General features: G+C 41.7%; 1 protein-coding gene across 8 annotated transcripts in view; it reads left to right on the forward strand.

Moving 5' to 3' along the window:
* Positions 1–10121, forward strand: part of EZH2 (enhancer of zeste 2 polycomb repressive complex 2 subunit) — a 59379-nt gene extending 49258 nt beyond the window's left edge. For 4 of the 8 annotated variants that reach the window (XM_033166296.1, XM_033166297.1, XM_033166298.1 and 1 more), the window contains exons 13-20: positions 509–549; positions 1297–1422; positions 2152–2330; positions 6756–6851; positions 8284–8365; positions 9106–9186; positions 9311–9395; positions 9799–10121. In XM_033166296.1, the coding sequence (XP_033022187.1) occupies positions 509–549; positions 1297–1422; positions 2152–2330; positions 6756–6851; positions 8284–8365; positions 9106–9186; positions 9311–9395; positions 9799–9859 (751 nt within the window). In that variant the 3' untranslated portion in view covers positions 9860–10121. The remainder of the gene's footprint in view (positions 1–508; positions 550–1296; positions 1423–2151; positions 2331–6755; positions 6852–8283; positions 8366–9105; positions 9187–9310; positions 9396–9798) is intronic. The other 4 variants (XM_033166301.1, XM_033166303.1, XM_033166302.1 and 1 more) reach the window with 2 other exon arrangements.
* The last annotated feature ends 1111 nt before the right edge of the window (positions 10122–11232 follow it).

The following is an 11232-nucleotide window of genomic DNA, read 5'->3' on the forward strand; positions in this document are numbered from 1 at the left end:
AAATATTCACTGATGGTTCTTAGGTAACAGTGTTTGTTTATTGAAGTTTTTTTATTTACTAGGAAAAATACATAATACAGTATTCAGATAGATTTCTTTAAAAAACGGAACATATTGAAATCTCTTGTTATCTTGACTTTATTTAGGCTAGCAAAAATAAACTAGGTATTTAAATAGAAATACAAAGGGTCAAAAGCCTTTTCATGGTTGAACTTTGAAATCTTAGCCTCTAACTTAACTGTGGTATGATTAAAAGCTGTAGAATCGTTTGACTAGTGAAAATATATATTCAGCCCTACTTCAGAGCAAATTTAGATTTCTGATAACATTTTAATAAAATTTATATTTACAGGATATTTTATTACCCACATGTAGAAAATGATAATTTTTCTTTTTGTTTAGCTTGTTGTTTTACTTGTACAAGACACTTTCTGAGATTCAGCTGGACAGCTGCATTTTCCAGCTCAGTACAGCCTGCCAACCTCATGGTCCGTTTGTGTTTTTACAGGTTGTGGGCTGCTCATTGCAGAAAGATACAGCTGAAAAAGGGTAAGCACCTTTACATTCTACTTTATGTCCAGAAATTCTCAGGTGCTGTTTCTTTTAAAAAATAATAATAATACTGAACAACCTGGGGAACCAGAGCTTACAAATCCCTCTTCCGGGGAATCCTTGTAAACAAGCATTCTCCCTTTCACACATAGCAGTTTCCTGTCTCTCAGTGTTTCCCAGTTGATTTCAGGGAAGGAAACTATCCCCCCTAGGAAGGAATGTGTGCATAGGAACGTGAGTCCTGGTGAGCGGGAAGATTTATATGTCTGTATTACAGGCGGGGTGCTGAATTGCAAAGAAGAGGTAGGTTTTAAAGATAGTTTGAGAAAGATGAAAAAATGTGTAAGATGCTGTCTTGTTAATTGTGACTTCTCTATATGTGCATGTGTTCTATCTGTAGGTTTTTGATTCTAAAAATAAAATTGCGGCTTTGTCATCTAGATTTGCATATCTATCTGTTATGCTGCATGTACGCTGTAAAATGGACATGTTTGCAGTCATTATGTTAATTTACAAGCATGGAAATGCTTTGTCTGTAATACATTCATAATGGTGTAACCTTAATACATTGTAAAGTAATGAGGCCAAGACAAATAAACTTGGTTAAAGTCCCAAGTTCATTTTAGAGTATGTTCATCTGTTCCAACTTGAAACTGTTTAAGTATTATAGCTATGGTTTTCAGAGGATCTTTTCTATCAAATGCCATTTTCTTAAATTTGTCTTAATGTTATTTTTTTATTCAGATGGGTCATCCAATCATGTTTACAACTACCAGCCATGTGATCACCCACGTCAGCCTTGTGACAGCTCGTGTCCCTGTGTAATTGCTCAAAATTTCTGTGAGAAGTTCTGTCAGTGCAGTTCAGAATGTAAGTCATTTTAGAAATGGGTATATTGTATGAGAGTCAATGCTTCAATGAGTTGCTGGAATTTAAAAGTTCTGGAAAGTTTCATGTCTTGTAGGGAGGGAAGTGTTCGGACCAAACTAGATGCAGTGTTCCTCAAAACATATGTTAGGGGTTTGCAGATGGTGAAAAGTTTAAAGGGCTCTGTCCCAGGAAGTTCTGAGTGAGCCGTTTTGTTATTACTTACTTTCAAATTTTATTTTTGTCTACATCTCTTTTTTGGGCACATTAAAGAAAGTTATTGTTGCTATATGAGAAATGAAGACAGCTCCAGCTACGTACAGGCAACTCCCCATTTGCATGTGTTCAAGGCACGCACAACCATCAACATGTGCACTGTTTTCGGATCTGGAAGGGGGCGGGCTGACACACACGGTGCCTCAGAACACAACCCCCACGCAAATGGGGAGTTGCCTGTAGATGATTGCCCCCCCCCAGCATCTGGGTGGCAGAGGCCTGATATTTGAAAAGACAGCCTGCCACTTCAAAGATTTATCAGGAATCATGTTGCATGAAATAAATTTACTGGTGTGAAAATAAATTTATTGTAATGTGCTAAGCATGTCAAATTGAAGCTTAAACGACATTTGTAACTTTTCAGATGAACAAAATTCAGGTACAGGGCAGGTCTGTTCCTTGCAAATCACATTGTTGGCTGAGCTGCTCATTCTTCCTGCTTTGTTCTTCTTAAAGGCCAAAACAGGTTTCCCGGATGCCGCTGCAAAGCTCAATGCAACACGAAGCAGTGTCCTTGCTACTTGGCTGTACGTGAGTGCGATCCAGACCTTTGCTTGACATGCGGAGCAGCAGATCACTGGGACAGCAAAAATGTGTCTTGCAAGAACTGCAGCATTCAGCGAGGATCCAAAAAGGTGCTTCCGCTTTTTATGCTAATCCCCAGCAGCTCAGGAAAATGCCTGCCACGTATAAAAGCAAGGGGGCTCAAGTGCTTTCTTGGCCAACAGTTTGGAATATGGTTTCTACTTATAAACCAAATTGTATAGCACCATGTAGATTACTTTAGAACTTTCACATTGGCTGTTTCTAATTTTTGACCCCAAGGGTGATTAACACTTGTAATTTATTTCATGGGACGCTGGAAACAGTGGATTGGGTATTTTCTCTCACATGACCTCAGGCAGGAGCAAAGACTTGTGGGAAGATGGCACTTCCTCAGTTTTTTCTCCTGCCTGACTCAGCAGTCTGTTTCACCTGGCTCTCCTGCTTCTTCAAATAAGTTTTTCAATTTGGATCTCATTTTATTGTTGCTTTATTTTATCTAATCTTCCTTAGTTTTAGCAGCTTAACCCGTCTTTGAGTCTTGCATGCATACACACGCACAAACGCACAAAATATTTTTTTGAATATGTATCTTCCAAAAAAATGTTTTTTTTTCCCTTTAGCAACCTTAGTTCTTCTCGTTTTTAGTTTATTTAGATTACTTTCTTGCAGAGCGTCCCTATATATTGCTCTCCTACAAGGTCACTGAATATGCTCATTTTTCACACACTGGCTCCGTTTTGCCATGTGCCATTTTACAGATCAGATTTAAAGATAGGCGAGGGGGAATCCTGAGGTTTTTTGCAATCGCAGCTCACTTTCAGTGGCCACTGGCTCCATATCACCACCTCATTTCTTTGGTGATTTCTACAGCCTTTAGCCATTATTTTCTGTATCATTTAAGGCTTCATGTTGACTGCACTCCTGGTCCATGTAGAAGGAGTTGGGGTTATTGTTCCTCAGCAGTATATTCTCCTCCTGGTTCGCAGTTGTGGTGACCGAGTGAGCAGGCACTGCTGGACTGCTTCTGAACCTCCTAGTTAAGGAGTGATTCATTCATCATTATTATTATTATTTATGCTTATTATTCTGTGACTTGCAGTCTATTTCCTCCTAGTCCACTTGTGACGGCATTGGAGAGACATATATTTGTGCCTTTTCCCATAGTCCACTTTTGTGGCATTGGAAGTGAGCGCTACTCAGTTGGCCCTGTGTGGCTGCGTTCAGAACAACTGCATTTATTTCCATTTATTGATTTATTATGGAGCTTAAGTATACAAGGAGCCCTTGAACCTCTTCCCAAAAAGGCTAAACACGTCCTGCCCTCTAAGGGAAATAGACGCAATGAAGCTTCTACTACTTCTGCTTCCCCAAGAAAAAAAATACTGTGACTGCAGTTTTATTGCAAGCTAATGAGCCTCCACAGACTCCAGTTCATAGGAATCAGTCTGTGTGTGTTGCTATTGATTGTGCTCTTCCACCCTATGTTACTGGAAGGAACGTTATAGAAGATATATCTGATTCTGAACCAGAAATGCTAGGATTCACAGATGACCAAGAAACCCAGGGTGCAATAGGGTCTTTAATATCAGACTCTCAGACCAGGCCAGCCTCCTCAGCTACCCTTTCCAGCCACTCTAATTGAACAGTTGAAACAGGCACTTATTGCTTCCTTATCAGAGGATTTACAGCTTAACATACAACCTAAAAAATCTACCTCTGTGGTTAAAAAGGTGACCTCCTCTCAGCGTGTGGCTAAATCAAGGGGGCGGCCCTCTTCGCCCAATCCATTTACTTCTATGGAGGAGGATTTATCTGATGCTGAGGATGTAGCACTTTCTTCCCAAATATCTTTTCTAGAGTCAGAAATTGAGGCACAGTGGAGTGATAGCTCTGTCCAAGAGGAATCTTATTTCCACTAGAAGCTAATGCTCCTGTTTTAAAACGCAAAATGATGCATGCACTGGAAATGGCCCCCAAACCTACCACAACTCCCAATCCTGCCTCTGAGAGTCAAGTTACTTTGCTCATTGATAACCGCACAAAATCTAACTATATGCTAGTTCCTTCGGTGCTAAAAACAGTAGTCAAATCAGAGTTGGATTCCCCTATGCAGTCCAAAACAAATTTATCTCTAGCAGGTAAACTATATCACCTGGATCCTGACTTCATGTCATATATAAAGTAGACAGTCCTGTTTTACTTTTGTCTTCTTGGAATCTTGTTCCTAAAGAAAGAGACGCCCAATTGAAGGACGTAACTGATAGGAAGTTGGAGTTTACACTTCGAAAAATCCCTTGCGCAGCATCTGGCTCTGCGCACGCTTGCATTGTGTGGCTCAAGGACCTTTTGCACTCCCTTCCCCCAGATGCCATTTGTCAATGCCAAACCATTTCTAAACTTTTACAAGCACAAGCCTTTATGGCAGACACAACTATGGACACACAGTTTGCAACTAGAGCTGTGGCCTCTCAAATGGCACGCTGCACGCTTTGGCTTAAGAACTGGCATGCTGATTCCACCTCCAAAGTAAAGCTCTCTACTGTGTCCTTTGCTTAGGAGGAGCAAAGGTCACTTCAGTTTCCTTAGCTAGAGGGATTGGGGTGTGCATTTCCTTAGCTTATGATACTATGAAATTGCCCCACCCATCTCATATTTTGCTCATTCCTCTGGGTCAGCCTCGGCTTCTGCTGCCTTTATGGCTGATGCCACTTTAATAGAGATTTGTAGGGCAGCCACTTGGACGCCTCCTTCCACTTTCACTAGGCACTGTAAATTAAACTAAATGTCTTCAGCTCAGGCAGCTTTTGGCCGTACAGTGTATACCAAGTTTGGTAATCAGCAGTGTGGACCCACCCAGTTATTGGGAAGTGCTGTGCTATGTCCCAATCCACTGCGTCCCATGAAATAAATAGAACGATTGGCTTACCTGAAGTGTAGATTTGTGAAATGGGGGCGCTGGAGACAATGGAACCCTCCCTATCATGGTCTGCAGTCACACTGGCTTTTTTCCTAGAGGAAGGGTACTGTTGCTGCTCTATTTATTGATTTATGAGCTGGGAAGGGAGGCAGGCTGCTATTCTTCTTTCAGGTGCTTCGGTGAACATTGCTGCTTGGTGAATCTGAAAAACTGAGGAAGTGCCTGCCTTCCACAAGTCTTTGCTCCTGCCTGAGGTCATGTGAGAGGAGATACCCAATCCACTGTCCCCTGCGTCCCCATTTCACAAATCTACACTCCAAGTAAACCAATCTTTCTTTTTAACTGCTTAATGTTGACAACAGCAAGTGGTGATTTGTACAGACACCACTACATGTCATTGTAGATTCATGCATGTGTGAACTGCTTCCGTGCACTCTAATAAGCATTGGTCCATAATACCACCAAATATGGGTTAACTACCCGCCCCCCCATCCAAATTTAATCCTAGGCCACCTTTGAAGAATTTGTTCATGATAGCTTTACGTTGTTTAGTTTGCATGTAATTCTAAGCCAAACCATGATGTTGCACACAGAGGCAACGATGCGGGTTCCTTATCCAGTGATCACGACAGCAGCACTCCTCTCCCAGACCTGCTCCCTGGCTGCTAAGATATGGTTTAGTGTTATTTGAACTTGGGCTCATGGTTTGTCTTGCTCTAGACATACCATGAGCAGTAAGCAAGGTTTGTTGTTACAACTTGAGGTTTCTGGGGGAAGACAGATCGCAAGCTTGGGTTCAGGTGTAATGCTAAGACAAGCCATAGTTTAGCACCAGGTAGAATGGCCTGTGAGTGGGCTGCTGCTGCAATCTTTGCTCCAGGAACCCACAAATGTGTTTGTTCACACTAAGCTGTGGTTTGTCTTATTGTTACAAGGGCCATTCTTGTAGCAGGCAGGAAACTGGGGGGAGGGGAGCATTCAAGAACTGGCTTTGCGTCTGCTGTTGAATTGCTGCTCCCATTAGCCCCGTTCATTATTTAATGTCTGAAAAGTGGCCACACACTTTTTAAATAATAATTTTATGTATTTAAATAAAACCAGGATTAGAGGTTATGGCAATATAATTCACATATTATTAATCTCCAGATACTGATTTTGGTGGGAAAATGAAATTAATGACAGTGAAGCTGTGAACACACACAGCAGCAGATGTGAACTAGTTTTATAAAATAAATGCTATACAGTGCTAGAAGAATGGTCTGCGGCCTGCCTTGCATGGGAGCCTGCTCTGCAGGGATTAGCTCTTGGGGTCGTCCTCTACCACCTGAGACAGTCGCTGTGTGCACACCTGGCGGCGTGGCTTGCAGAGCAGGACTCATTCTAGCAAGGAAGCTTGGGGGAGGAGGTGCTCCTATGGAACATGGCAGCCCTTCTGTGAGTCTCAGCCAGAGTGTGACACTATTCACCTGAGTAGACTGCTGACAGGGACATTTGTCTAAGCAAAGCTGGTTTCCTTTTCTGTAACAGCCGCATAGGTATTTGGATAGAGTTACATCTTTTCTGCATGTTTAAGGGGCTTCCTTTTTCATTCTGCTAGCATTTGCTGCTAGCACCTTCTGATGTGGCAGGCTGGGGCATTTTCATTAAGGATCCAGTGCAGAAAAACGAATTCATCTCTGAATATTGTGGTGAGGTAAGAAACAAAATTTGAATAAAGTTAGCCTTTTTGTATACTACTTCATAATTCAGTCTTCAGGAAAGTCCTCTGTATTGCATGTCTCTTAGTTAATACAGTGGACCCTCCAGATACGAACTTAATTTGTCCCGGGGGTCCATATTTACCCCCAAAAGTTCATATCCGGAGGCACCGCTTCTGCACATGCGCGCACGGCAAAACCCGGAAGTATACACTTCCAGGTTTGCCGCATTTGTAATTCGAAATTACGTTACCTTAACCCAAGGTACCACTGTAATTCTGCTGTAAGTCAAGCTGCAGTTCTCCAGCCTTTTCAAATAAATCATGACTTTGAGAGACAGCAGGGACAGATGTGAAAAAGAGAGTAAGTTTATTTTTATGCTGCTGGTGCTGATAGCCTAAAGCAGTAGCAGACTTGCAAATGCTGACGGAATGTGGTGGTGGAGGATGATAAATTACTATTAAAAAAAAAATCCCACCTTCCTATTTACATGGTAAGATGCCTTTCAGGGTGTAAAGGTAAAGGGACACCTGACTGTTAGGTCCAGTCGCGGACGACTCTGGAGTTGCGGCGCTCATCTCGCTTTATTGGCCAAGGTAGCTGGCATACAGCTTCCAGGTCATGTGGCCAGCAGGACTAAGCCGCTTCTGGCAGACCAGAGCAGCACACAGAAGCGCCATTTACCTTCCCGCCAGAGTGGTACCTATTTATCTACTTGCACTTTGACGTGCTTTCGAACTGCTAGGTGGGCAGGAGCTGGGACCAAGCAGCGGGAGCTCACCCCATCGCAGGGATTTGAACCGCCGACCTTCTGATCGGCAAGCCCTAGACCATAGCGCCACCCGCGTCCCAGCCTTTCAGGGCGTACCAATAAGCAATACAGATCTTCCATAAAAATGTATAACCTTATTTTTTTAACACATCAGCATGAAGTACTGCACGCCAAGGTTTAAACTGAGTATTATGATACTCTTTTCCTATAATCTTATAAAAAGTCAGTTTTGGCATGCAACTGCTGGAAATATCTAAATATAGTGTTACCTTGGTTCACGAACTCAACCCATTCTGGAAGTCCATTCGACTTTCAAAACGTTCATAAACCAAGGCGTGGCTTCTGTTTGGCGCTGGAAACAATGCCGACAGCTGAAATGGAAGTTCGGGTTCCAAAAAACGTTTGCAAACCAGAACACTTGCTTCCGGGTTTGCGCCTTTTGGGAGCTAAGCTATTTGGGAACCAAGGTACCACTATATCTGAATGCTCCTGCCTAGAAGGCACACGGGTTTGATCCGGCTTTGAGTCCAAAAGGCAGTTTCTCTACTCAACTACCAAATCAGCAATCGTGTAAAGATAGCTGGTAATTTGGGGGATGAGCGACAGTTCTGTTTGTGCATGTTACCAAAATAATGTCAAATAAATCTTCCTTTCAGATCATTTCTCAGGATGAAGCAGACAGACGAGGGAAAGTATATGACAAATATATGTGCAGCTTTCTCTTCAATCTGAATAACGGTATGTGTGTTACTCTTAATCCCTCCACTATTTATCCTCTCTTGGGATATGAAAAATTGCTTGTTTTCATGTGACTGTTTCCAGCCAAGTGCATCCTCAGATTTCAGACAGTAGGAGGGGCATGCGATCAGAACAGCATATATATTTAAATTAGCTACATTTAGTCCAGACTTGCCTAGATGGTCATAGCAAACCTTTTCAGGTGGTGTGGTAAACAAGGCTGGAAAGCAGAACAGTGATGTAGCCTATGGGGGTGGGGGCACAGGAGTGGCTGCTGTTGAAAACAGCTTTTCCATGTGAACCAGGAAGTGACCTCTCCAGACAATGGAACACCATTTCTTATCTCTGCGGCTGCAATCTCCTGGGTGATGCAGATGCCCTTAGGCAGTTGAATGTGCAGGCGCACTCTGTCCGTTTCCCTCCCACCCCTGGGCCCTGGCAACCCAGGCTACACCACTGAAGCAGAGAAAGTGTTTCATTAAAAAACATCCATTGTTTGAAATTAAAAACTTTTTAAAACCTTGTAAGATAAGCCTCTTCGTATAAAATTAGACACATATGTAAGATTACAAGTAAACATTTTCATAGATAAACTGGCTGTGTTTGATGTTATTACAAGTTAAGCCAGACAATAGCATTTTAACTGTAGTGACAGTCTTCCAGATAGCAATTTCAGTGTATATTGCCATAGTATCCACTTTTCAGTCTGTTGCAATTTTAACAACAACCTTTTTATTTAGATTTTGTGGTTGATGCAACAAGGAAGGGTAACAAAATAAGATTTGCAAATCATTCAGTCAATCCCAACTGCTATGCAAAAGGTGAGTGTTTATACATTTTACGGGAGTATAGCTAAATGAGCAAGGAATCTAATTAGCACTCAAGATATTTAAAAAGGAGAGAGGTTTATAAAGCCTTGCACCAATTTTACTTTTTGTTTTACAGTTATGATGGTTAATGGAGATCACAGAATAGGCATATTTGCTAAGAGAGCCATTCAGACTGGTGAAGAACTGTTTTTTGATTATAGGTATGTATAGCGTGTTCAATGCCAACCACATTTCTCATTCAACGGCCCAAATTTATCAAGTGTTTCAGCATTTAGGTCTTGGGAATACAACCTGCTGATCATTTTACCAACAAGGAAATGCTGAAAGTGTGGTAGCAAAAGAACTGGCAGATGTCAGAAATGATTTGACTACAGGAGTCATTTCTATGCCATCCAGAAAATGCTTCCTCTCCCTGACACCCAACAGCACTTGCTCCAGCCTGGGATCTCCCACAACTGCCCTGCTAATCTGACTTGACTTGTGTAGAGGTTTTGAGTGGTAAACTGAATTTGCAGACAATTTGCTTTTCATCTTTATTTTTCCTTTTGTTTTGACACTTTAGAAACTCCTAAATCTAACAAATGATTTTGTACTTTGTTTCAGATACAGCCAGGCTGATGCCCTCAAGTATGTAGGCATTGAAAGAGAAATGGAAATTCCTTGATACCAACTACCTCTTCTGTAAAACAGCTGCCTTATCTTCAGGAGTTTCTAGTACTGTGGGCAATTTTTTTGAAGATTGAATTGATGCAATTTCAAATGCAGAATTTGCAAAGTACTGTACCTGTAATTTATAGTGACAAATTTTAAATCAACTTTTTATTGCCTTCTCACCAGCTGCAACCCTGTTTTGTACCATTGAACTTTTGCAATAATGCAGTATGGTACATTTTTAAACCTTGAATAAAGGATACTTGAACTTTGAATTTAAGTGGTCTACTTCCATCATTAATCCAGGTCCAAGGCTGGATGAAAGTGTGTTCGAGCTTTTGGGTGATAAAAATCTCGTGTTAGGTACTCGCCATGACAGATCAAACTGAATGTAATGGCATTCTGTAGTAAAGCCTGTAACTATAGTTTGCAGCTACTGCTAGTAAACTTTAACTGTCCCTCCTCCTAAAAGGGAAGAATGTTGAATCAAAAACATACTTGAGTTTACAGCCGGGGTGGATTCAACCTAAGATTACAACAAGAATCAGTATGCTGTGGCAGAACTTGGAGGCATAAGTTAAATCCATGAGCCCCCATTAAACTTTCACCAGTAACCACCCTTCATTTGAATTTTTTAAGCAGAGGTTGGAAGGCCACATGTCCTGGATGCTTTAGTTGAAGATTCCTGAATTGCAGCGGGTTGGACTAGATGGCCCTCGGGGTCACTTCCAACTTTGATTCTATTATCACACTTACAGGTTTGCAATTTTCATCCCTTTTCCCATCTTCAATCAACAACACAATGAGCAGTGAGGGCCTCAAGTATAGGTGTCCTTTTCTTGATCACACAGCTGACTTTGTCTCCCTAAACATCTGCTTGATTGTAGAGGGGTTAATGTAAGAATAAATGTTTTCATAATTTTGTGATATTTGACATTCATCCACTGAACTTTTTTTTATCAATGCATCTTTGTGAAATCATCTCTGTAAAACACCCAACAAATAAGAACTAATTTTAAATCTTCCCAGAATACCCAAGGATTTGTGTATTATCATAGAATCATCTAACCTCTCCTTAAAAACCTCCAAGGAAGGCACTGGCTGTTGACATTCAAGGGAGGCTGGTTAGACTTGGGCAAACTGAGCAGGCATAACAGTGGAGTTATTAACACCAGGATACATAATAGGAGCTTGAAGAAGGGATAGCTGCAGATTCTGGGTAGACTCGCACAATTTGGCTGAGCTTGCCCCAAGAAATACCTCCACCTTTGTAGTACTTCTGTTGTAGTAAATGAGACAGGAGGAGGAGGAAGGGGAGGCATCAGGTCCATGACAGGCTCCCTGTTGTTACTGGAAGGATCAATGAAGTGCTCAAGCAGCTTCTGG

This window comes from Lacerta agilis, chromosome 12 (genome assembly GCF_009819535.1).
Source record: "Lacerta agilis isolate rLacAgi1 chromosome 12, rLacAgi1.pri, whole genome shotgun sequence".
Lineage (NCBI taxonomy): Eukaryota > Metazoa > Chordata > Lepidosauria > Squamata > Lacertidae > Lacerta > Lacerta agilis.